Genomic DNA, 27,804 nt, shown 5'->3' with positions numbered 1-27,804 from the left:
TGTTTATAGAGGTGGCCGGCGCAGGCGCGCTCCCGCCATGCTGTCAGTGTCTCGGGTGACTTCGCGGCAAGTCTCGGCACCCCTCGTCTTTCTCCTCAGGGCTCCCATCATGTCCCGCTCGCCACCCACCGCCCCGCCCCCTCCGGTGCCCCCGCGGCCTCGCACTGTGCTGGGCACCATGGAGTTCGGGCGGCGCATGGACGCGCGGCAGAGCGGGGACGCGGTGCGCGAGTTCCTGAGGCGCGGGCACGACGAGCTGGACACCGCTCACATGTACGCGGACGGCGAGACCGAACGCGTGCTGGGGGGGCTCGGCCTTGGCGCGGGAGGTAAGTGCCTTGTCCAATCAGGAGCTCTGGGCGAGTGGGCGGGAGTTTTTACAGCCAATGAGGGACTTGGTAGGAGGGGCTCTTGACCGAGAATGTTACGTAACGCCCTTGCCGAACGTCACATGGTCTTGGAAACGAAGGCTGTTGCCAATGGCAACGAACAGCGCTTTATCATTGGTGCAGATTTATCAGGGCAGTTGTTGTAAAGAAAAAAAAACAGGATCTGATGTTGACTACTTGCTAAGAATAACCAATCAGAATGCTTATTAGTAGGGAAAATTAATGAGATGCAAATAATTCTTAGTTGATGCAGGCTTATACAAAGTTATGCAGTTTGATAATTAATCGGACGAATTTCATCATGATGGGATTTGATTGTTTCAGTTTCAAGCTGCAAAACTTTAGATACATAATTTGCATAATTCTGCATTTACTACAAATTTGCGTCTAATTGACTATCTCTACCTACAAGTGAGGCCTTGTTCACATTGCGTCCGCGTTGGGCTGTTTTTGAAGCGTCTTTTTTTTCCGATTTCCGACGCTCGGGTGGGCGAATCGGTTTTGTTCTTAGCTGTTTTCTAAGCGTTTTTTTCTGAGCGGTTTTGTCATTCACTTGCTGACGCAAGTCAGGAAATGAACCATTTGAACCGGAAAATAATAAATACAATGTATTTTTTCTTAAAAGCGCAAATGCAATTGCTACACAAAGCGACTTTGTGAGCGTTTTGCGTTTCTCCTATGTTTTCCATTGAGGCGGAATGGCCTCAAAAATGTTCTACGCACCGCTTTACTGAACGGACAGCGCACGACCCGCACTGATATGAATCTTCTCATAGACATTCGTTGCACAATCGTTTGGCGGGCAATTTTAAAAATCACCCTTGTAAAAAAAAAACGAAAACGCCTACGGTGTGAACGAAGCCTGGTTGGTTGCTTTAGGCGCCTTCTCTACTTTTCCTTGCTCCTTTTTTGATAAATGAGTCCAGTTTTTCCTGTTCAGTCTGGTTGCTTTAGGTTTTTCTGCTCCATTCTTGACTGTGAATCCAGAATAAGCACTTCCAGGGTCCTATATCCAGTGTGGGACTGGGAGGTGGAAAAGCTGAGGAAATCCACCTGCTGGCCAAGCAGCAGTAACCCTGTGTTATCACTCCCAATAGAGACCTGCAGCAAGTCTTCACTGCGAGCAGCAACACCTGATTACTGCTGCTTGGCCAGCAAGTGGATTTCCTCAGATTTCCCACATCCCAGTCCGACACTGCCTATATCTATGGTCAGTGTAATGTCTCTATCTTCAGCTGTGTTTATATAACTAGGATAAACCATATTGGAGTGAGAGAAGTTATTGTGTGCTCAGAAAATTACAGTATCTGTGTATCCAGAATAAGCATTGCCAGACCTATATCAATGTGGCTGTTGCGTACTTTGCCTGCAGCTCTGTTTTATGTGTCTAGGATAATCCATGTTATTGTGTGCTCAGCTTATTATAGTATCTGTGTATGCAGTATAAGCAGCTGAGTTTCTGTATCCAATAGACTCCATATTATAGAGAGAGATGTTATTGTATGCTTAGGATTCTGTTGTTTCTGCGTATCTAGAAAAAGCATTGTCAGTGATCGCAGGGCCGCCATCATCAGGCTTGGAACCCCCCCCCTCCCTTGGCCCACCCACTGGTTGCTGTGCCCGCCCACTAGCCATCCCATGTCCATGTGCAAAGTGCACTGCGTTGAAAAATGTGCATGGCTCCAACACTGAAAAAATCGGTATGCACAGCGTGATGTGGCTAAAAAGTGGGCGTGACCATGGCATGTTGTGGGTGGCGCCAAATACTAGCAAAATACAGGTAGTCCCCGGTTGAGATAGGGACTTGTAGGTCCGTTCTTATCATTTATCCGCTCTCGTTTGTCCCCCTCTTTTCTTTTTGTGCCTCTTTTTTTCCCACTCTGTCTCACCTCAGTTTGTGCCTCTTTTGTGTCCTTCTGTGTGACCTCAAGTTCCCATTTCATCTCTTTTCTCCCTGTGCCTCTTTTGTCTGCCTCTGTTCCCCCTGTGCCTGTTTTATTCCCCTGTGTTACCTCTTGTCCCCTTCTGTCTCAGCTCGTCCCCCTGCCCTAGCCAGGTATAGGTGCATCAAGTATTAATATCCAGGCATAGGTGCCTACAGTATAGGTAGCCAGCTATAGGTGTTGCCCCAGTATAGGTAGCCTGGTGTAAATGCCCCCAGTATAGGTAGCCTGGTATAGCTGGTGCCCCAGTATAGGCCAGCAAGATACAGGTGCCCCCAGTATAGGTATTAAACTATAGGTGGTGCCCCGGTATAGGTAGCCTGGTACAGTTGCCCCAGTATAGGTAGCCTGGTATGGGTGGTGCACCAGTATAGGTTAGCCAGGTATATGTTCCCCCAGTATAGGTAGCAAGCTATAGGTGCCCCAGTATAAGTAGCCAGGTACAGGTGGTGCCCTCAGTAAAGGTAGCCAAGTATAGGTGGTGCCCCAGTATAGGTAGCCAAGTATAGGTAGTGCCCCAGTATAGGTAGCCAGGTATAGGTGGTTCCAGCCCCAGTATAGGTAGCCAGGTATAGGTGGTGGCCCAGTATAGGTAGCCTGTAGCCAAATATAGGTGGTACCCCAGTATAGAAAGTCCGCTGTAGCGGGCTCACTCATCTGCTCCCCACGTTCAAGCGCTGATCTCACTCTTCTCTCAGTGCTGGAACGCGGTGTGCTGGTTAATGAGCCACAGGCCCACAGCCAGCACATGCGGCCCTTCTAGCGCTTTGGGGGGGGGGGAGGGGCAAGGCGCCCAGAAGCCCTGGGCCCCTCACTGCAGTGTCAGTCATCGTCTTCCCATTCCCCCCCCCCCCCCTCCCGATGGCTGCCCTGCGAGGTGTATAACCGTGGCTGTAAGACAGAGGAATAATATGTATATATCTAAAGAATATTATCTATGTATCCAGAGTAAGGTCAATGTAGGTCTATGTATCCAGAATAAGAAGTGCCAGGAGGCGACAGGATAGTGTGAATGCTTCAGAATCAGAATTCAGTTTATTCTGCAAGTACAGGGGGGTTTTACATGGAGTTATTTTTTGGTACAGACAAGCTCAATAGAAGTACAGCAAAGAAAAAACAGACAACAGTCAATAGGGGTGTTTTTAATGAAGTCAATGATCAGTTCTGCGTTTTTTAGCCGTGTTTAGGACAAGTTTGTTTGCCTTACACCAGTTGCAGATATTCTCGATCTCTAGGCGATATGCTTGTTCGTCGCATTCAGTATTTGTGTATCCAGAGTAAGGCATAATATCTATGTATCCAGAAGTGGTGCCAGGGCTGTGTTCTGCAAGCCATGCGATTGCCCTGTTAGTAATGTCATTGCACACTATCCCGTCAGCAGGCAAAGGACATGACAGTTGCACCACCCATCCATGTCACACCGTTCGCTCTGCTAGGAAAAGCTTCCGCTGTGAACTCTGTACTACGAGCCTGTGACTTTGTGCTATAATTACACAGGCTGAGAGCGAAGTTTAACCCAGTTATTTATTTTCCTGGCCTTTAGCATACACTTGTGTGTGTTCGGTATAGTGCTGTCTCATTTGTTTGTTTATTGAAGTGTAAAATTAGCGTTTTAATTATAGCGCCATCATCTTCTGTGGAGTTGTACAGTGAAACACATGTAGGGAATGTATGATAAAATACAGCGGACTGGCACAGCGTGTACATTTTGCGAGATCGAACATCGGCTCTTGGTTGGATGAGCTGCTAGCAGGTGATTTTGAACAGATTCAGATCCACAGATTCAGATCCCCCTCAACACGCTACACCCAGCCCTGAATTAGCAGAGGAACTAAGCAGATTCTAGCACAGGTTTGAAAGGCAGGCTGAGCCTGGGGGGAATCCTCCACCTCCTCCCCCCCCAGCCCCCGCGCACAGCGACCCAAGTGTGGACTCACTCTCTCTGGAAGTGGGGGAGGCAGACGTTCGGCACCTCCTGTCCACACTAAATGCCAGGAAAGCCTCGGGACCCGACGGCGTGTCCCCAGCCTGCCTAAAATCCTGTTCGGAGCAACTTGCCCCCATCCTCTCCGCCATCTTCAGCAGGTCACTGACAGAGGGCAGAGTCCCTGCGTGCTTCAAGAGGTCCACCATCATTCCTGTTCCCAAGAAACAAGGCATCTCCGACCTCAACAACTACGGGCCTGTGGCCCTGACGTCCGTCATCATAAAGTCCCTAGAGAGAGTGGTCTTATCCACCCTCAAGCTATCCACCTTGCCCCTACTTGACCCACTCCAGTTTGCCTACAGGGCAAACAGGTCCACTGATGACGCTCTAAACATCTCTCTGGAATACATCCACAACCATCTAGACAGGAAGGATGCGTATGCCAGAGTACTGCTATTAGACTTCAGCTCGGCGTTTAACACTATATGCCCACGCACCCTCCAGAATGTTCTGGCCACACTTGGGGTCCACCCCACCCTACGTCTATGGATCGTTGACTTTCTCTCCAACAGATCCCAAGTTGTCAGGCTGGGGGACATCTACTCACGAGAAGTGACGACCAACACAGGGGCACCCCAGGGATGCGTCCTGTCCCCGCTGCTCTTTTCCCTTTACACAAACGATTGCAGATCCACGGTAGACTCTGTCAAAGTCATAAAATTTGCGGACGACACCACTATCGTCGGCCTCGTCACCAAAGACAACATCCAGGATTACCAGCAGCAGGTGGAAAGACTATGCCACTGGTGCAAGGAGAACAGCCTGGTGCTCAACACGGCCAAAACCGTCGAACTTATAATTGACTTTAGGAAGTCAGCTCCTTCCCCGCCTCCCATCTACATCGATGGCACAGAGGTGGCCAGAGTGCCCTGCACTCGCCTGCTGCGCACCACCATCTCTAGTGATCTCAGTTGGAGAGTCAACATCACTCAACCCAACGGAAAGCCCAGCAGAGACTCTACTTCCTCCGCCAATTGCGAAAGTTCGGCATGGCGCAGGAGATTCTAACATGCTTTTACACTGCCACCATTGAATCTATCCTCTGCTTCGCCATCTTGGTCTGGTATGCGGGAGCCACCGTCAGTGACAGGAACAAATTACAGAGGATCATTAGGTCGGCGGAGAGGATCATTGGGAGACCTCTGCCCCCACTTGACCACCTGTACAACACAAGACTGCGAGCCAGGGCACTGAGGATTGCAAGTGACCTCTCTCACCCAGGCCACTGTTTTTTCACCCCACTTCCAGTGGGTCGGAGACTCCGGGCCATCCCCACCAAGACCACCAGACACAAGACCTCTTTCTTCCCGATGGCTGTTAGCCTCCTGAACTTCCTTAAAATTCCACCACCCTCTATCAGCACCCTACCACCTGCATAGGAGCGCCCTACCACCTGCATTAGAGGGGTGAACTTCAGCAGTGTACTTTTGAAAGATGGATACTGAGCTATATGTATATCTATATCTAATGCTGATTGTATATTGTGTATGTCTTATATTTGAGTATGATGTATTACTGTCATTCTAACGTTTTTCCTGCCTTTCCTTCTATGTACCGCTCCATTGTGCCAAACCCAATTCCGGGCCTGACCCAGTCATGCTTGGCGAAATAAAATGATTCTGATTCTGATTTGCAGCCATGGGGAGGAAATCAGTGGGAGTATAGTATGGTGACTGTTTGGCTAAACACTGCCATCTGCTGGCCATTCAGCTTGTAGCTATCAGCTGTAATCCTAAACTCTCCTGTGGGTAGCCAGTGTCAGCAGTGGGCCACACATTTGCATCCTCCAAAATTCAGATCAGCCTGCAGGTGGCAGCAGAACTGGCTGACAGGTGCTGCCTTGATCTATATGAATATGGAATATGTTTTATAAGTTTTATTAATACCAGTGTAAAGTAAGTTGAAGCAAAACTGTTGCAGAACTGGAGCAGTTGCTCACACCAACCAATCAGAATGCTTCTCCATTTTTTTTTCATCCTTTTTGATTCAATTCAAGTTTCTTGGCACTGGTTTTGATAAATCTGACTTCTGGGTGGAGCATAGCACCACCCCTATTCCCTCCTCCTCTGACTGATTGCCAGTGGAAACAGAGAAGACAGAGGGGATGATCCACTCTCTAGTGTTACATCATTTGAATAGATCAGTGAGTGCAATGCATCATGGGAGGTGGTTTACTGGGGTTATCTTCTGGTAAATGGGAACTACTTGATGCATGCTTGTTTCTGGTGTGATTCAAACACTACTGCAGCCAAATAGATCAGGAGGATAACCAGGCAACTGGCATGGTCTAAAAGGAAACAAAAAATGGCAGCATCCACATTCTTCTCACTACAGTTGTCCTTTAACTACTTGCTGCATGCCGTGCAGTATATTCACGGCCCTGGAAAAAAGACAGGATGCACCAGGGCCGTGAAAACAAGTCTGCAGCGGCATGCAGCCGCCCGCTCGCTCCCGTTCGCGCGCGCGCACCGCCGTTACCGCCGCATAGAGGGGAAGTTAATGAATGGGACCGCAGGTCCCATTCATAAATCTAAGTCCCCGATTCAATGAATACCAGCGTCTACGAGACGCCGGCATTCATTGTATCTTCCTGTGTTACACAGCCACGGATTACTTCCGATTCACGTGCTTACGTACGTGAATCGGAAATGACGACTGAGGACATCTTGTGGCCAAAAAGTATATTGCACCAAAATTGCTTTTTATTTAATAAAAATCCCCACACTGACTGATATAATTAACTATTTCCCTCCCACACCCTCCCATAATACCCAAACTTTTTTTTTATTTATATAAGGGGGGGGGGGGGGAAATTACATAAAAAAAATATATAAGTAGTTACCTTAGGGACTGAACTTTTTAAAAATTTATGTCAAGGCAGTATATTACTATTAATTTTTAATTTATGGGCCTGTAATTAGTGATGGACGCAAAACTGAAAAAATGCACCTTTATTTCCAAATGAAATATTGGCGCCATACATTGTACTAGGGACATTTTTTGAACGTTGCAATAACCGGGACAAAAGGGCACATAAAATGTGTGGCTTTTATCCACAGTAGAATGTTTTATTTTAACACTATAATGGTCAAAAACTGAAAAAGAATGCATTTTATAATTTTTTTTTCTTATTATTCATGTTAAAATGCATTTAGGATAAAATTATTCTTGGCATACTGTAACTCCCAAAGAAAGCCTAATTGGTGGCAAGAAAAACAAGATATAAATCATTACGCTGTGATTAGTAGTGATTAAGTTATTGGAAAAAGAAAGGGAGGAGCGCTGACAGGTGAAAATTGCTCTGGTCCACAAGAGGAAAAATGCCTCAGGTGTCAAGTGGTTAAGAGCAGTGTTTCCCAACCGCTGTTCCGCGGCACACTAGTGTGCCGCGGAACGTTGCCTGGTGTGCCGTGCTCTTATCTCCCCTCCCGCCCGTCCCCGCGGCCGCCGCTGTTATTAGCATAGCAGCGGCCGCTCTCCCCTCTCCAGACCATGTATATGCTAGCAGCGTATCTCCGGCTGCTCTGTGTGATGCACTGATGCGGAAGGAGGCAGGGCTCGGTTACCATAGTAACGGCGATACATATCGCCGTTACAGGAAGCCGCTGCCCTCCTTTCTTCCGCATCAGTGCATCACACAGAGCAGCCGGAGATACGCTGCTTGAATATACACGCGCCGGAGAGGGGAGAGCGGCCGCTGTTAACAAGTTAATAACAGCGGCGGCCGCGGGGACGGGCGGGAGGCACTAAACTGGCTATACTGGGGTACTATTCTGGGGTACTATACTGGCTATCCTGGGGCACTAAACTGGCTATACTGGGGCACTAAACTGGCTATACTGGGGCACTATTCCTGCTATACTGGGGCACTATTCTGGCTATACTGGGGCACTATACTAGCTATACTGGGGGGCTATACTGGGGCACTATACTGGCTATACTGGGGCACTATACTGGGGCACTAAACTGGCTATACTGGGGCACTATTCTGGGGCACTATACTAGCTATACTGGGGCACAATACTGGCTATACTGGGGGGCTATACTGGGGTACTATACTGGCTATCCTGGGGCACTAAACTGGCTATACTGGGGCACTATTCTAGCTATACTGGGGCACTATTCTGGCTATACTGGGGCACTATACTAGCTATACTGGGGGGCTATACTGGGGCACTATACTGGCTATACTGGGGCACTATACTGGGGCACTAAACTGGCTATACTGGGGCACTATTCTGGGGCACTATACTAGCTATACTGGGGCACAATACTGGCTATACTGGGGGGCTATACTGGGGTACTATACTGGCTATACTGGGGCACTATACTGGCTATACTGGGGCACTATACTAGCTATACTGGGGGGCTATACTGGGGCACTATACTGGCTATACTGGGGCACTATACTGGGGCACTAAACTGGCTATACTGGGGCACTATTCTGGGGCACTATACTAGTTATACTGGGGCACAATACTGGCTATACTGGGGCACTATACTGGGGGGCTATACTGGGGTACTATACTGGCTATACTGGGGCACTATTCTGGCTATACTGGGGCACTATACTGGGGCACTATACTGGCTATACTGGGGCACTATACTGAGGCAACTAAACTCCCTACACTGGGGCAACTATGCCAGCTATGCAGCCGCACCCCAGCCCCCCCCCCCCCCCCCCCATAGCGGCACTGTCCACTAGGTCGCGCAAACAACCGGGGGCCGCATCGCCCCCACCGCGCGCGCGCGCCGTTCCCCGGAGAAAAATTTGGTCAGACAGTGTTCCCCGGGCCGGAAAAGGTTGGGAAACACTGGTTAAGAGAATATCTACCCGGAGAAAAGCTTAAAGGAGTCATCAGGGCAAATATAGTAAAATGAGTGGTACTTACCGGGGGCTTCCTCCAGCCCCAAGCTCCCAGGACCTCCCTCGCCGCAGCTCTGCCCGCAGCCGTTTGCCGAAGCTCTGACCCGGTCCCCGGCGATGACGTCAGAGCGACCTGGAGGTCGCTCTGTACTGCGCCTGCGTGATCGGCTCTTATCAATCACCGCCACGTGGGCCGTAGCGGACTGGGCAGGTGCAGTAGTTCTGCACCTGCTTAGTCCGCTCCGGGCCACGTGGCGGTGATTGACCGCGCAGGCGCAGTACAGAGCGACCTCTAGGTCACTCTGACGTCATCGCCGGAGACCGGGTCAGAGCTTCGGCAAACGGCTGCGGGCAGAGCTGCGGCGTGGGAGGTCCTGGGAGCTTTTGGCTGGAGGAAGCCCCCGGTAAGTACCACTCATTTTACTATATTTGCCCTGATGACTCCTTTAAAAGCACACCTGAAGTGAGAGGGATATGGAGGCTGCAAAGTCAAAGGAGAACTGAAGAGAGAGGTGAATGGAGGCTGCCATATTTATTTCCGTTTAAGCAATACCAGTTGCCTGGCAGCCCTGCTGATCCTCTGTCTCTAATACTTTCAGCCATTGCCCCTGAACAAGCATGCAACAGATCAGGTTTTTCTGACAATTTTGATATGTCAAGATTAGCTGCATGCTTGTTTCTGGTGTGATTCAGCCACTACTGCAGCCAAATAGACCAGCAGGGCTGCTAGGCAACTGGTATTGCTTAAAAGGAAATAAATATGGCAGCCTCCATATCCCTCTCTCTACAGTTCTCCTTTAACCCTTTGCACACTCGCATGCAAATGCTTTCATACAAGTCAGTTATCCAGGAACCACTGCTATTCCTAAAGCTAGCTAGGGTCTATTACAAAATAATACATTCTCTTGTTTGGTCACACCTTGCAGAGGTACCCCAGAATTTAGGGGTATGGAGGGTAACATATTTATTTCCTGTTTAACAATACCGGTTGCCTGGCAGCCCTGCTGATCTCTTTGGCTGCAGTAGTGTCTGAAATTTAAATCACACCTGAAACAAGCATGCAGCTAATCCAGTCAGACTTCAGTCAGAGCACCTGATCTGCATACTTGTTCAGGGTCCATTATTATTATTATTTAGTATTTATATGATACTAACCTATTTCACGTCCCTTTACAGAGTACATAGTTATGTCACTGACTGTCCTCAGAGGAGATCACAATCTATTCCCTACCATATATTCAAATTGCAGTACACAGATCTCAATGGAGTATTAACAGTACTTCTATCCTTATATACACAGTTCTTGGACTAAAAACACCATATGCCTCTGGTGCGCTCCACTGCGATATGTGTTATATTTTAATTAGTCTATGCAGCAGGAAATGACAGGGCTCTATATCAGTCCATGTAAGGAATAGTGAAGAAAACTTCAAATTTTGGTCCCCCCTCCCCCTTGTGTAAAGTGACCAGATGTTGCGGCCAACTGGGCCTGTTATCACCTCTGGGGTATATGGCCACCCCACTGCCTTCTCTGGCAACCACCGTCACCTCCATAACCTAGTTCTCGGTAAAACAAGTCTCAAAACAATCCAGTACAGCCACCAACTCCCCTCTGATCCCCAGATCTGCATTTCCTGTTGCATAGACTATTCCCTACCATAGTGCGTATTGTAGTCTAGGGCCAATTTTAAGGAGAAGCAAATCAGCTTATCTGTATGTTTTTGGGATTTGGGAGGTAACTGGACTGCCCGGAGGAAACCCACACAGAACATTAACCCCCCTGGCGGTATGAAAAATTCCGCCAGGGGGCAGAGCAGCAGTTTTTTTTTTTTTTTTTTTTTTTAAATCATGTAGCGAGCCCAGGGCTCGCTACATGATAGCCGCTGCTCAGCGGCATCCCCCCAGCCCCGCCGATCGCCTCCGGCGATAGGCGATCAGGAAATCCCGTTCAAAGAAGGAGGCCATGGCGACGGGGCGGGATGACGTCATTGGGAGTCCCGAAGAACCCCTCGGCGCTGCCTGGCACTGATTGGCCAGGCAGCGCACGGGGTCTGGGGGGGGGGCGCGCCGCATCAGATAGCGGCGATCGGGCGGGGGCCGGCGGCGATCAGAGTGCTGGCGCAGTTAGCAAAGCTGCGTCCAGCAAAAAAAAATTATGAAAATCGGCCCAGCAGGGCCTGAGCGGCACCCTCCGGCGGCTTACCCTGTGTCCAGCATGGGGTTACCGCTAAGGAGGTTAAAAACTCCTTTGCAGATAGTGGCCTGGCTGGGATTTGAACCAGGGAACAAGTGCTGCGAGGCAAAAGCGCTCTAACCACTACACCATCTGATACCCAGAACTGTCTGTGGCTAAAAGTAGAGGCAGAGGATCAGCAGGGCAGCCAGGTAATTTGCATTGTTTAAAAGGAAATGCTTTAGTCAGCCTCCATATCACTCTCACGTCAGGTGTCCTATAAGTTACCTGTATGTTGTGTGCAATCTTCATCTAGACTAATTCATCCTTTGCAGTGAAACTCGCCACCAAAGCCAACCCCTGGGAGGGCAAGACGCTGAGAGCGGACAGCGTGCGGAAACAGCTGGAGACCTCCCTGCAACGCCTGAAGACCTCCAGCGTCCATCTCTTCTACCTGCATTGTCCTGACCACCAGACCCCCGTGGAGGAGACCCTGGCAGCCTGCCAGCAGCTGTACCTGGAGGTGAGATTTCCACATGAGGATACCCTGTTCACTGCCACACCTCCCCAGCCCCCCGATCCCTCCAGCCCTCTCATTCTGCCTTAGTGCCAGTGCACTCCAAATAGCACTAGCATAAAAACACTCAGCGCTTGTAGAAGTGATTTTCAGAGCAATTCAAGGCATGTGCAGAGCGATTTTTCTAATCACGCCTCGCGATTTTTGGTGTACCACTTTTTATTTTTTGTTACAGTAAAGCTGTAACTGAAAAGCTTCTGTAACAAACATGCTTTTCAGAGCGATTTTCCACTTTCCTATACTTAACATTGAAGCTGAATCGTCTCAGAAATCAGCAAAAATGCTGCAGGACCCGCGGTTGCGTTTGGGAAAAAATCACATTGCTCTGGTGTGCTCCATCCCGTTCAAATACATTAGCCAAGTGCTTTTCAAAGCACTGGCAACTTTAAAAGCGCTCAGAAGTGCTCTCGGTGTGCACCAGCCCTTACTCTGGGGTACACAGGCAATCTTCACTTACTCACCTATGTGATCTCTATGTCCCGTCATCTGTGCCCATAAATAGGTGGGAGGGTGGTGGGTTGGGAGAAGGATGGAATGTCTTATTTGACGTTGTTGTTCTTGATTATGATCAATGTTGTATTATTTCAATGTTATTTTATAAAAAATCTTTATTTATACCTTTATTTATACACTCAAAGGTTTTTCCCAGATGTGGCAAACCAATCGATCACTCTATGATCAGATTTTGATTAAATTGTTTTCCACTCCGCTATTCAATTTTAGCAGGCAATCTATTGAAAATCAATCAAACCGTAGTGTTGCGCTGATGGATGCAGTGCAGTGCTATGACCCATGGACTGACCACCTGCCCCACCGCCAATCAACAGAAAGTTTCCGTCTTGTCTGATCGATAATTCTGATTGTTTTTCGTATTATCTATCAAAATTTGATCGACATGTTGGGCTAATAGATTTCTGGCAGATTCGGAACTGTAGTGAAAATAATGTAATGAATAAAAGTGCCTATTTTTTACAATGTTCATTTATAAATTATTCTGTTTGGGCCTTTTTTCACTTGTCGGTTTTTATGTGCGTCAGTTTTCTTCATGAGTTGCCTGACAGTTTTGCATTGCTGTCAGTTGTTTTTCTGCTTATAAAAAATGCATTCAAGTTTGAACTAGCCCATTGATTAACATTGGTTTCAGTTTTCCTGTGTAGAAAATGCACAGAAAAACTGATGAGTGGAGACAGGCCCTTAGTGTTTATTTCATTTTAAACAATACCAGTTGCCTGGCAGTCCTGCTGATCTCTTTGCCTTCAGCAAACAAGCATGCAGCAAATCGAGTCACACTTCAGTCAGAGCACTTGATCTGCATGCTTGTTCAGGATCTATGGCTAAAAGTATTAGAGGCAGAGGATCAGCAGGACAGCCAGGCAATCTGCATTGTTTAAAAAGGAAATAAATATGACAGCCTCCATATCACACTCACTTCAGGTTCCCTTTAAGGATACCAGAGCCGAAACTATTAGGAGAATCGGGGAGTGCAGGCATGTATGGGAACCTGCTACAATTCTCAACAGAAGAACAAAGAAGCGTGCACCTTCCGTCCTATGATTTATTTCCACATTGTGACATATTGTGATGTATTGACACTGAGGTGCACAAAAAGTATTTTACAGAAACAAAGCCTGCTAGTGGCAGAGTGCAAGGGTATCTTACATGTCCTGGAACAAGTGGGTCACATCATTGGAGGTGGGTGGTGGGCATTAGGGTGGCTTGGCGACGGCCGTTTCGCGTCTCCTGACGCTTGGTCACGCTGCGTACCACGCGGCGTGACCAAGCGTCAGGAGACGCGAAACGGCCGTCGCCAAGCCACCCTAATGCCCACCACCCACCTCCAATGATGTGACCCACTTGTTCCAGGACATGTAAGATACCCTTGCACTCTGCCACTAGCAGGCTTTGTTTCTGTAAAATACTTTTTGTGCACCTCAGTGTCAATACATCACAATATGTCACAATGTGGAAATAAATCATAGGACGGAAGGTGCACGCTTCTTTGTTCTTCTGTTGAAAATTGTAGTACTTTCTTCTCGTTTGGTTATGCGGAGCACACGTCCAGTGACATAGAGGTGTAGAGTGCAAGCAGTGGGTCCACCTTTATTAGCCTGCAACAGCCATCAAGGACAGCCTGTGCAGTTGTGAGATGTGCCACACATATTCTTCTTTCTTTGAATGAAATCATGTATGGGAACCTGTCCTGATGGCCACCGCTCTCCCCGTTCTCCTCTCCCCCCCCCCCCCCCCCCCTTCTTCTTACCTAAAGGCAGCCTCTTTCGGTCGCCGGAGTCTGGTCTTACTGCGCAGGTGCAAGCCTGGCTTGCACGCGTCCCTCAGTGCGCAACCGCAGCCAGGAGCGCTCTGTGCATGTTGTAATCGTGATATAGGTAAGGAGGGGTGCAGAGGAGAAAGGGGTGGCCATCAGGACAGGTCCCCCTACATGCCTGCTCCACCCCATTTCCCCTAATAGTTTCATCCCTGGTATCCTTTAGGGAGTAAACCTGCTAATGTTTGACTTTCTACTAACCAGCTGTTTTGTCTTCCAGGGCAAGTTCAAAGAGTTGGGTCTCTCTAACTTCGCTTCCTGGGAGGTGATGGAGGTCTACTGCATCTGCAAACAGAATAACTGGGTGTTGCCCACTGTCTACCAGGTACCCCTGCATGCTAACCTGTGTGCTGCCCACTGTGTACCAGGTACCCTCATGCTAGCCTGTGTGCTGCCCACTATACCAGGTACCCCCCCATGCTAACCTGTATGCTGTCCACTATGTACCAGGTACCCCCCCATGCTAACCTGTGTGCAGCCTACTGTGTACCAGGTACCCCCATGCTAGCCTGTGTGCTGCCCACTACACCAGGTACCCCCCATGCTAACCTGTATGCTGTCCACTGTGTACCAGGTACCCCCTCATGCTAACCTGTGTGCTGCCCACTGTGTACCAGGTAACCCCCCCCCCCCCCCATGCTAACCTGTGTGCAGCCTACTGTGTACCAGGTACCCCACCCCCCCATGCTAACCAGTGTGCTGCCCACTGTATACCAGGTACCCCCCATGCTAACTTGTGTGCTGTGCTGCCCACTGTGTACCAGGTACCCCCTTCCATTCTGCCCACTGAGTACCAAGCATCCCTCCTCCATGCTGCCCATTAAAGGAGATCTGTAGTGAGAGGTATATGGAGGCTGCCATATTTATTTCCTTTTAAGCAATACCAGTTGCCTGGCAGCCCTGCTGATCTATTTGGCTGAAGTAGTGGCTGAATCACACCAGAAACAAGCATGCAGCTAATCTTGACATACCTGTCAAAATTGTCAGAAAAACCTGATCTGCTGCATGCTTGTTCAGGGGCTATGGCTGAAGGTATTAGAGGCAGAGGATCAGCAGGATAGACAGGCAACTGGTATTGCTTACATGGAAATAAATATGGCAGCCTCCATACACCTCTCTCTACAGTTCTCCTTTAAGTACCTTCCCCCCCCCCCTTCCTCATTTGATGTATGGGCCACTTCAGTTCCTCAAACAGTATAAGAAAATCCTGAGATCTTTGTCTGACCAGCCAGGTCTCTGATGCTTCCTGTCAGGTGACACGTCATGTGATCCTTGGTGGTGGCCTTTGTGTGTCACTAATGGTAATTGTTGTGTTCCCAGGGCATGTACAACGCCACCACGCGACAGGTAGAGACAGAGCTGCTCCCCTGCCTGCGACAGCTCGGGATCCGCTTCTACGCATACAACCCGCTGGCAGGTGAGAGGATCACTGGAGAACTGTGTATTGTCCAGGGACACCAACACTGCTGAGGCTTCTATACATGATAGACTATTATCAGAGGGAAGTGTATCTCAGTGATTGTGTCATCCAGCAGAATGCTGGCAGGCAGTGACAGTTCATGTATGCTCTCAGTCAAGCTGCATGTACTGTGCTGTGGTAAGGAGAGGAGAGGCTGCATGTACTGTCCTATGGAGAGGGGAGGAGATGCAGGAGGCTGCATGTACTGTACTATGGAGAGGGGAGGAGATGCAGGAGGCAGCATGTGTTGTCCTATGGAGAGGGGAGGAGAGGCAGGAGGCTGCATGTACTGCCCTATGGAGAAGGGAGGGTGAGGCAGGAGGCTGCATGTACTATCCTACGGAGAGGGGAGGAGATGCAGGAGGCTGCATGTACTGTCCTATGGAGAGGGTTAGGAGATGCAGGAGGCTGCATGTACTGTCCTATGGAGAGAGGAGGAGAGGCAGGAGGCTGCATGTACTGTCCTATGGAGAGGGGAGGAGAGGCAGGAGGCTGCATGTACTGTCCTATGGAGAGGGGAGGAGAGGCAGGAGGCTGCATGTACTGTCCTATGGAGAGGGGAGGAGAGGCAGGGAGCATGTACTGTACTATGGAGAGGGGAGGCAGCAGGCTGCATGTACTGTACTATGGAGAGGGGAGGAGATGCAGGAGGCTGCATGTACTGTCCTATGGAGAGAGGAGGAGAGGCAGGAGGCTGCATGTACTGTCCTATGGAGAGGGGAGGAGAGGCAGGAGGTTGCATGTACTGTCCTATGGAGAGGGGAGGAGAGGCAGGGAGCATGTACTGTACTATGGAGAGGGGAGGCAGCAGGCTGCATGTACTGTACTATGGAGAGGGGAGGAGATGCAGGAGGCTGCATGTACTGTCCTATGGAGAGGGGAGGAGAGGCAGGGGGCTGCACGTACTGTGCTATGGAGAGGGGAGGAGAAGAGAGGGGTGGCAGGAGGCTGCATGTGTTGTCGTATGGAGAGGGAAGGAGAGGCAGGAGGCTGCATGTGTTGTCCTATGGAGAGGGGAGAGGAGGCAGGAGGCTGCATGTACTGTCCTGTGGAGAGGGGAGGAGATGCAGGAGGCTGCATGTACTGTCCTATGGAGAGGGGAGGCAGGAGGCTGCATGTACTATCCTATGGAGAGGGGAGGAGATGCAGGAGGCTGCATGTACTGTCCTATGGAGAGGGGAGGAGATGCAGGAGGCTGCATGTACTGTCCCATGGAGAGAGGAGGAGAGGCAGTAGGCTGCATGTACTGTCATATGGAGAGGGGAGGAGAGGCAGGAGGCTGCATGTACTACGTCCTGTGGAGAGGGGAGGAGATGCAGGAGGCTGCATGTACTGTACTATGGAGAGGGGAGGAGAGGCAGGAGGCTGCATGTACTGTCCTATGGAGAGGGGAGGAGAGGCAGGAGGCTGCATGTACTAAGCTATGGAGAGGAGAGGAGAGGCCGGAGGCTGCATGTACTGTGCAATGGAGTAGGGAGGAGAGGCAGGAGGCTGCATGTACTACGTCCTGTGGAGAGGGGAGGAGAGGCAGGAGGCTGCATGTACTGTACTATGGAGAGGGGAGGATAGGCAGGAGGCTGCATGTACTGTCCTATGGAGAGGGGAGGAGAGGCAGGAGGCTGCATGTACTGTCCTATGGAGAGGGGAGGGGAGGCAGGAGGCTGCATGTACTGAACGATGGAGAGCGGAGGAGAGGCAGGAGGCTGCATGTACTGTCCTATGGAGAGGGGAGGAGAGGCAGCAGGCTGCATGTACTGTCCTATGGAGAGGGGAGGAGGGGCAGCAGGCTGCATGTACTGTCCTATGGAGAGGGGAGGAGAGGCAGCAGGCTGCATGTACTGTGCTATGGAGAGGGGAGGAGAGGCAGCAGGCTGCATGTACTGTCCTATGGAGAGGGGAGGGAGGAGGCTGCATGTACTGTCCTATGGAGAGGGGAGGAGAGGCAGCATGTGTTGTCCTATGGAGAGGGGAGGAGAGGCAGGAGGCTGTCCTATGGAGAGGGGAGGAGAGGCAGGAGGCTGCATGTACTGTCCTATGGAGAGGGGAGGAGAGGCAGGAGGCAGCATGTGTTGTCCTATTGGGAGCGGAGGAGAGGCGAGGCAACAGGCTGCATGTACTATCCTATGGAGAGGGGAGGAGAGGCAGGAGGCTGCATGTACTGTCCTATTGAGAGGGGAGGAGAGGCAGGAGGCTGTCCTATAGAGAGGGGAGGAGAGGCAGGAGGCTGCATGTACTGTCCTGTGGAGAGAGGAGGAGAGGTAGGAGGCTGCATGTACTGTCCTATGGAGAGGGGGGGGGGATGCAGGAGGCTGCATGTACTGTCCTATGGAGAGAGGAGGAGAGGTAGGAGGCTGCATGTACTGTCCTATGGAGAGGGGAGGAGAGGCAGGAGGCTGCATGTACTGTGCGATGGGGAGGAGAGGCAGGGAGCATGTACTATCCTATGTAGAGGGAAGGAGAGGCTGCATGTACTGCGCTATGGAGAGGGGAGGCAGGAGGCTGCATGTACTGAACTATGGAGAGGGGAGGAGAGGCAGGATGCTGCATGTACTGTCCTATGGAAAGGGGAGGAGAGGTAGGAGGCTGCATGTACTGTCCTATGGAGAGAGGAGGGGAGGCAGGAGGCTGCATGTACTGTCCTATGGAGAGAGGAGGAGAGGTAGGAGGCTGCATGTACTGTCCTATGGAGATGGGAGGAGAGGCAGGAGGCTGCATGTACTGTCCTATGGAGAGAGGAGGAGAGGTAGGAGGCTGCATGTACTGTCCTATGGAGAGAGGAGGGGAGGCAGGAGGCTGCATGTACTGTCCTATGGAGAGAGGAGGGGAGGCAGGAGGCTGCATGTACTGTCCTATGGAGAGAGGAGGAGAGGTAGGAGGCTGCATGTACTGTCCTATGGAGAGAGGAGGAGAGGTAGGAGGCTGCATGTACTGTCCTATGGAGAGAGGAGGAGAGGTAGGAGGCTGCATGTACTGTCCTATGGAGAGGGGAGGAGAGGCAGGAGGCTGCATGTACTGTGCGATGGGGAGGAGAGGCAGGGAGCATGTACTGTCCTATGTAGAGGGAAGGAGAGGCTGCATGTACTGCGCTATGGAGAGGGGAGGAGAGGCTGCATGTAATGCGCTAGGGAGAGGGGAGGAGAGGCCGGAGGCTGCATGTACTGTGCTATGGAGAGGGGAGGAGATGCTGCATGTACTGCCCTATGGAGAGGAGAGGGGAGGAGAGGCAGGGAGCATGTACTATCCTATGGAGAGGGGAGGCAGGAGGCTGCATGTACTGAACTATGGAGAGGGGAGGAGAGGCAGGATGCTGCATGTACTGTCCTATGGAAAGGGGAGGAGAGGCAGGATGCTGCATGTACTGTCCTATGGAGAGGGCAGGAGAGGCAGGAGGCTGCATGTACTGTGCTATGGAGAGGGGAGGGAGAGGCAAGCGGTCCCTTGCAAGCATAGAACTCAGCCGCTGTTAATTGCTTGCCGACTGTGTTTTGATGGGCCCGAAAGATGCGGGATGGCTTTGGGTCTGCATTGAATTTATGAACAGTCTTTCTGCTTGTTTCCAGGGGGTCTTCTGACAGGGAAATACCATTATGAGGACAAGGAGAAGGATCAGGCACCAAGCAGATTCTTTGGGAACAGCTGGGCTGAAGCCTACAGGAACAGGTGATCCGCATCTCCTCTCTGGACTCTCCCCTTGCACAACAGCTTAGAACTTTGTTTTATAGCCAGGAACAATGCTAACAGTTCTCCTCTGTCTGAGCCAATCCTCAACCTCAGAGTTACCCCAGCAAGCAGCAAAGCTGCAGTAATAGTCCCGTCATAGAGGATCTTGTCCCAGTTAAAGTGGCCCTGAACTGAAACAAACAAAAAAAAAGGAACCAGCGCCCTGCAGCTGCCCTGTGCTCGCGCTGTCACTAAGTGTTTCTCCAGTCCCCCACAGCGACCCTCTTCTGGCCAGCCGACTGGCAAGTCAACGGGCCACTGTGCATGTGCTACTCTGGCCATGTGCATCCTCGATCACTCTGTGCTTGCGCAGTAGACCTTTTTCGCACTGCGTATGCGCAGAGTGCTCCCATGCACAGGAGCGTGATCAGGTGGCGCGTGGACCCTGGCCATGCATCAAATCTAAACTACGGAGCTGTGGGGAACCAGAGGACCATTCAGTGACCCCCCCGGGCACAGGACGGCTGCGGGGGGCTAGTAGAAGCAAGGTAAGTGAAACTTGCTTATTTTTTATTGTTTTAGTTTAGGTTCACTTTAAAGCAGACCTAAAATATAAGCAACAGCATAACAACCTTTAAAGAAGAACAGTTCTTTGTTACAGCTAACATAACTCCTACAATAAATTTGCAGTGTGTCTACTTCCTGCTTTCATGGAAGCAAACAAAGGGTTAACATCCTGTGTTTAGATATCAGCTGCTATGCCAAGGACTGTCGAGATTCCGGAGCTGGCACAGCTGAGAGATCGAATTACAGCTTGTGATTAGCCACAGATGGGGAATTAGACAGGGTAAACTCTCTAAATACATACAGGGTGCATTTTTCTCTGTTTTCCTTCTGTCCTGTGCAAGAGTTTAGGTCCACGTTAAGGCTTCTTTCCCACCAGGACGTTGCGTTTAGGGGAAGTTATGGTCGCATAACGTGCCCCTAACGCAATGCCTGGTGGTGTTGGAGCAGGACGCTACCAAGAGCCGCGTTAGAAGCAGCTCTTGGTGCGCCTGTGGGATGCGCTGCGGAGACCACGTGAGCGGAGCTCTCCGCATCACGTGGTCCCGCCAGCCAATCAGCGGCCGCTCCTGGATGTAAACACTGCAAGTGCAGTGAATAATAAGTACCCATTTGCCTGGCTACGTAGCAGCCTCTCCCCGCCTCCTCTCCGCCTTCAAAATAAAAAAAGAAACACCCATACTGAGCATGTGCAAACAGTCTAACGCGGCTTAAGCCGCTAGAACGCACAGCATGCTGCACTTCAAACGAACGTGCAGCGTTACTGTGTAACGCAACGTGGGCACTGTGAACAGCCCATTGATTTTTCATTGCTGTGAGTTGGGCTGCGTTACAGGCTGCTCTAACCTGCGCCTGTATCCTCCCACTGTGAAAGCAGCCTAAAGGCAGGAGGGTGACTCTGTGTTCCTGACGAAGCTGCAGGTCACGCAAAATTCCCTGCACTTAAAGTGAACGCAAGCTGAAGCTTCAGTCAAAAGGGAAATGCCTAAGAAGAGGCAGGCCTCTGGATCCTAGTATAGAGGCTTCCCGAGTCCTCCTCGCTCCTGTCGCCGCTTCCTGGGACTCTCCAGAAGATCTGGGCAGCGTCCGTCTTTAAGTATGAGCGTGGTTGTGCTGCACCTGCTGTGTTCTCCCCAGGCTCTTTTAGCCAGGTGCTCCACCCTGCTAGTTTTGGTGAGCACCCGGCTGTTATCAGCTCACCTCCTCCTCTGCTGTAGGCATAGTTGCTCACAGAAGCACCGGCCCTGCATTCTCTCATCTCGCTCCACCCGGGTACTTTTTCACGTCACCCGGCTGGAAATAATTTTTGGGGAGAACTCTGACCTGTGCGAGTATGGCTCCTGCTTCCTGCATTTTCATGCAGGCGCAATACAGCTGTGCTTATATGTGAATAGGAGTGCTACCCCAGGGCAGGAAGTAAGTCACTGGGATTCCCGTCAGTCTGCACATGCACGCCCCGTCGCACCGCGCTCCCGTCATTCACACTTCCTGCAGCGCCCATTGACTTGCCTTGCTGCATAATCTGTGCGGTAGGCATGGATCATGTGGTAATGCGTTGCAGATTTTGCATTGGGTATTGTAGAAGAAGAATAGCAAGGCACTGGGGTTGCAAAATGAAATGCTTTTAATCCATGGTGTTAGGACACATCAGGCTCTACAGTGGGGGTGAGGGAGGCCTGACAGCTGTTTCACTTTGAAAAAAGCTTCCCCAGAGGCCAATGGATAGATTTTGCATTGGGAATGCAGCAATTTGGATACTTCCGGCGCACAGCGTTCCATCGTGTGCAGTGTGCAAGTCTCTATAGACTTGCATGGCCCATGCAGTGGGGAAGCATAACACGTGGCAACACAGCATACTAGTTTAAAAATGGGCCTCCTTGGAAAGATTGTGTATCTTTCAAAACAAACGAACACAGATTATTTTCTGAACCAATCGCCATGATGGATCAATCTACATAGACGATAATCGTTGTCTTTTACCATTGTTGGAACACTGTATTATGTAAGTGAAGTTCAGCTCAGTTTTTTTTCAAATCCATTATTTTCCATAGCTACTTCTCTCACATATATTGCTTAATTTTATCTAGTACTGATATAACCCTGATTCACCATAGTGCCCCTTTAAGGATTTTAGGCCGTCCCGTTGTTCCTCGTTTGTGTTCGGGCGACTGCGGACAAGTGGGTGTATGGACGGAGTGGGCACACTGACACTGTGCTGCTTTCAGCAGTGCATATCCATGTGCGCTACCCAGGAACATCAGGCAGCCCTGGGTAGTGTTGGTGTTTGATTTCAACATATCCATTTGTGAAAGCCAGAAAACTCCCGACTGCCGCTGTTCAGCACTGAACAAGCGGACAGGGTCAGGAGGACCTATACGGTAGTATATAGGGATTTCCTGCAGGGTATAGGCAGGGATATGAAGCTGTGATCTCACCAAACACTAACGGAGGCAGCATTGCTGTGTCTTTTGTCTTGTGGAACAGATATTGGAAGAAGTATCACTTCGAGGCCATAGACTTGGTACGGCGGTCCCTGGAGGAGATGTACAGCGATGATGTACGGCCTAGCCTGACCTCCGCCGCACTGCGCTGGATGTACCACCACTCCCAGCTGCAGGTGGGTCCCTCCAATAAGATTTCTGTTGTGCGTTTGATCGCGTGCACAAAGTTTTTGTCTATACTACAAGTGCGCTAGCATGGCTACATCATCTATTACAGCGCTATTGACAGACTTTAGTCTCCTTTCACACTATGCAGATTACGTTGCAATGCAATAATGCAGACCTCAATCCAACAAACGATGATTCCCGTAATACCTTTGATGACTAACTGTACACGGTTTACTGCAAGGTTTCGAAATGTTAACTTTCTTCTTCATGCATTCTACAGAATTACAGGTACGGTTCTCATCCAGTTCTGTATACGTTTCTCGACGAAGAAACTTCAAGGACAACTATCGATAAAAACAACTTTTTATTTTAATATTCTGTATTAGGGTTCACATTACCACTAGTGCTCTGGGCACTTTTTTATTCCCACAATTCTGTCTGCTTTAAAATCATCCTTCACTCCTCACACAGCTTACAAATACTTCTACTCTGGCTTCTCTGTGCCGTTATTGGTCGACTCGCGTCAAACGCATGTACACGGCTTTACCACAACCAGAATAAGATTCTTTTAGCTAGGTGATTACTAGACTATACACTGAGGAGTTGATGGCAACCCCCCTGTGCAGAAACACTGTCTGTCCTGCAGAGCTGACACTTTTTGTATCTGTAGACTGTAGGTGTCTGAAGGATGATTTTACAACACAGAGACAGAGCTGTGTGAAGAAAGAAATTGCTCCTACCGGTAGTACTTGTGGTAATGTGTGCCATAAAATACAGCATTAAAAAAAAATAGCTTTATTCAATAGTCATCAAAGGTATTTCTGGAATCGACGTTTGTTGATTTGATGTCTGCATTTCTGCTCCACGTCTAAGGTCCAGTGCACACTAAAAACCGCTAGCCGATCCGCAAATGCTAGCGGTTTTTGAAGCTCTTTTTCAGAGCGATTCTAGGCATGTTTAGAGAGACTTTCTAAGCATGCCTAGCGTTTTTGAGGGTTTTTGTGTAGCAGATTTTATATTTGGTTACAGGAAAGCTGTTACTGAACAGCTTCTGCAGCAAAAAATGCTTGGAATACCGCTCTGATCTAGCATTTTTCAGAGCGGTTTTCCACTTTCCTATACTTTAACATTGAGGCAGAAACGCCTCAGAAATCTACAAAATGCTGCAGTCCCCGAGTTTGCGTTTGGGGAAAAAAACAAACTGCTCTGGTGTGCACCAGCCCATTGCAATACATTAGCCAAGCGCTTTTCAGCTTGCAAGCGTTTTATAAAATGCTCTGAGCCGCTCTTGGTGTGCACCAGCCCTAACAATGGACCATATTTTCACGTTGCAATCCAAAAATTTGCATTAATGGTGCAGTGCGACAATACGGTAAGGCATAAACGCGCACATTGTCCTGTAAACACACTGCATTCCGCTTTTTTATCCCTACTGAACCCGCCACACCGCATTGCAATCAATGTGATAGCCACATAGGAATATCATTGCATCTGCATTTGATGATATTGGGCTCGATTCACAAAGCGGTGAAAACCCAGTTAAAGACTTTAGGCGTGATAACCATTTTTATCATGCCTAAACTCAGTTTAGGCATGATAAGTTTAGGCATGATAAGTTTAGATCGCACGCAAAGTCCCGCACGCAAAGCAGCGCCATTAAACTCTATGCAAAGTGCACCAGACTTTGCTAGCGCAAAACTTTTGATCAGCTGTGCACTGCGGTGCTAGCCCACTTGGTACTTAAACTTATCACGCCTAAACTTATCACGCCTAAACTTATCACGCCTAAACTTATCACACCTAAACTTATCACGCCTAAACTTATCACACCTAAACTTATCATGCCTAAACAGAGTTTAGGCGTGATAAAGGGCTTTTCACCACGGTGCTAGCACCGCTTTGTGAATCAGGCCCATTGTCTGTTGCAATGAACACAGTGTGACCCTTAGTTCTGCATTATACCATTACTGACAGTCTGTTGTTGTGTTAGGGGAGTCGGGGAGACGCCGTGATCCTGGGGATGTCCAGCATGGAGCAGCTTTCAGAGAACATGTCCGGAGCAGAGGCTGGTCCCCTCCTCCCACCCGTGGTCACAGCCTTCAACAATGCCTGGAATCTGGTCGCCCACGACTGCCCCAACTACTTCCGCTAGAACATCCCTCCGTCATTAAGGGGTGGGTCTTTGAGATGGTAATGATTTCAAGATGATGCTAATTTTATGCAGATTGGAAATGGACCAATCAAATTTGCCGGATTAGCATCTCAGTGGCCATCCCTAGATGTAATCTATCAGCCAATGATTATGGTGATCCCTCAGTGACTCTCTGCCTCAGATACCAACGTACAGCCCCAAAACACTGACACTGCCAGTATGTCTTGTCTAGCACATTTCACACTAATCAACTGTTATAAATGATGCTGGCCACACACGCAGCAATCCAATGAGCAATATCACTGACGTGGACTCGTGCAGCATGAGTGCACCCCCTTAAAGGGAACCTAAAGTGTTTTTTGTTTTGCTTTTTTTTAAAAAGGTAAGTTTAACTTACCTGGGGCTTCTGCCGGCCCCCTGCAGCCGTCCTGTGCCCACACAATGCGTGCAAGCTGCATTTATTAGGATGCTATTGACCCTCTCTATGAGCTATGTGGTTAAAGTGGACCCAAATGAAAAATACAAGATTTCAGAAATAAAATCTATTTTATAAATAATAATAAATAAATGTCCTTTTTTTCAGCTGCATGATGACAAATATAAAATATTTTACATTTATTGGTGGAACCCCTCCCTTCCTTTCATATTGCCGGGACAGAATGCGGCAAACTGGTGAAGTAGATGGTGTCCGGCAAAGGAGGAATTGCTAATGGCTGCCCCCTGTATAACCCTAGTTATGGAAAGAGAAGGGTGAAAAGCATGCACTGAAATGCTCATAGGCTTGAAGGAGTGTTAATTTATCTTTGTATGTGTCAGAGAGGTGCAACTAAATATTTAGAATTTAAAAAATGTTTGGTTTGGGTCCGCTTTAAAGGTTGATGCTATATATATTGCGTCAGCAGGGTTTTCGCCACATGTGGACGAGGTAACATTACATCAGCGAGTTGCTGCGTCTTTGGCCGCTATGGGATCGAAAAAAAATTATTCTGACTGGGCAATTTTGACCCAGATTAAAATTGTGATACAATGAAGGAAAAAAGCTGTAATTGCTAAGCAAGCCACTTTATAATTTAATGTTAATAAAAATTTACTTTTAATTAGAATTTACTGCCAATTGTGATTTTTGTAGTATATACTCAAGTATAAGTCTAGAAATTTAGGTCTGATTCGCTTCATAAAAGTATAGGGGTCGACTTATACACGAGTCACTGACGACACTAATCACAGACTAATGTGTGTACTAATAGTGACATTCCCATTTTCAGCAATTTACCCTGTGGTAAGTGATACTTTGAGGAAAGGAAATGCCAAGAAAACACAGGTCTGAAAGTCCTGGCCACAACAATTACCAAGAAAGGGGCAGGGGGGAAATACTGGGCTGCATAAAAGGGAGTGAATAATTTCAGCAGTTGGGGCCCTGGAGGGAGGTATTGGCTGCACTTAAAGGACAGGTGGGGTTAATGGCTGCAATACTGTATGCAGTGCAGTGATTAACCCCAAGTGCAGCCATTAACTTTGCTGGGTAGACTTATACTTGAGTCAATAAAAAATTCCAGCTTAAGAGGATTGAATATTGGAGTCGACTTATATGCGAGGTCGACTTGTATTCGAGTATATACGGTACTACTACTAGTAATTATTTTCTGGCATGCTTGTCTGTAGTGCAGCATGTCCTGCTGGTAGGAGCATGGGTGATACACAGGAGGCTTGTAAGTGCCCTCATGGCTTAAAGCAGTGGTGCTCAACCTTTTTTGGCCCGAGGGCCGAACTTCAAATCAAGAAAAATCTCGAGGGCCGGAACACATGCATACAAAATTTCGATGTAAAACTTTTAACGTTTTTCTAGTAACAGTTAACATGGTGTTGGAAATGGAAAGAAAACGACAATATAAGAAATGTTGTACTCACCATTTGATGTACATTTTCTTAATGAGAAGTTTGCGGCTGTTCAGAAAGCTGTCGGCTCTGTGTGGGCCTGAGGGGGCTGTCGGCTCTGTGTGGGCCTGAGGGGGCTGTCGGCTCTGTGCTGGCTGAGGGGGCTGTCGGCTCTGTGCTGGCTGAGGGGGCTGTCGGCTCTGTGTGGGCCTGAGGGGGCTGTCGGCTCTGTGCTGGCTGAGGGGGCTGTCGGCTCTGTGTGGGCCTGAGGGGGCTGTCGGCTCTGTGCTGGCTGAGGGGGCTGTCGGCTCTGTGTGGGCCTGAGGGGGCTGTCAGCTCTGTGCTGGCTGAGGGGGCTGTCGGCTCTGTGCTGGCTGAGGGGGCTGTCGGCTCTGTGTGGGCCTGAGGGCTCTGTGTGGGCCTGAGGGGGCTGTCAGCTCTGTGCTGGCTGAGGGGGCTGTCGCTTCTGTGCTGGCTGAGGGGGCTGTCGGCTCTGTGCTGGCTGAGGGGGCTGTCAGCTCTGTGCTGGCTGAGGGGGCTGTCGCTTCTGTGCTGGCTGAGGGGGCTGTCGCTTCTGTGCTGGCTGAGGGGGCTGTCGCTTCTGTGCTGGCTGAGGGGGCTGTCGGCTCTGTGTGGGCCTGAGGGGGCTGTCGGCTCTGTGTGGGCCTGAGGGGGCTGTCGGCTCTGTGTGGGCCTGAGGGGGCTGTCAGCTCTGTGCTGGCTGAGGGGGCTGTCGGCTCTGCGTGGGCCTGTAATTATGCTGAGGACGAGGCTGCCCGCGGAGGGAGAGGATCGGGTGGATATAGGCTGAGGACGGAGGGAGAGGATCGGGTGGTATTGGTACAGAGTCTGTACTACAGACCGTTATCCTTGCATCGGCATTCGGCAACTAAGTAGTTGCGCGCATACACCCGAGTGTGCTGCGTATTCAGCCCCGGGTAGCACTGGGATAGTTACAAAGCCTTCCTCATTGGTTATTGCAGGAACCTTCCTCCAATAGGAATCAGCCTGATTCCTATTACCGAATGCCGATGCAAGGATAACGGTCTGTAGTACAGACTCTGTACCAATACCACCCGATCCTCTCCCTCCGTCCTCAGCCTATATCCACCCGATCCTCTCCCTCCGCGGGCAGCCTCATATAACCCCCCGATCCTCTCCCTCCGCGTGCAGCCTCTGTCCTCACCCGATCCTCTCCCTCTGCAGGACACCTCCGCGGGCCA

General features: G+C 49.7%; 1 protein-coding gene across 1 annotated transcript; it reads left to right on the top strand.

Moving 5' to 3' along the window:
- Nucleotides 1-25,809, top strand: AKR7A2 (aldo-keto reductase family 7 member A2). The gene is made up of 7 exons (XM_068241742.1): nt 1-329; nt 11,695-11,882; nt 14,483-14,587; nt 15,583-15,679; nt 19,282-19,381; nt 22,430-22,562; nt 24,545-25,809. Exons 1-7 carry the CDS (start codon nt 38-40, stop codon nt 24,704-24,706), a joined length of 1,077 nt encoding a protein of 358 aa, XP_068097843.1. The 5' UTR covers nt 1-37; the 3' UTR covers nt 24,707-25,809.
- Nucleotides 25,810-27,804: the final 1,995 nt, after the last annotated feature.

Source organism: Hyperolius riggenbachi, chromosome 6 (assembly GCF_040937935.1).
Source record: "Hyperolius riggenbachi isolate aHypRig1 chromosome 6, aHypRig1.pri, whole genome shotgun sequence".
NCBI lineage: Eukaryota > Metazoa > Chordata > Amphibia > Anura > Hyperoliidae > Hyperolius > Hyperolius riggenbachi.
The sequence above is the reverse complement of the archived record's forward strand: the minus strand, read 5'-3'. Positions and strand labels throughout refer to the sequence as shown.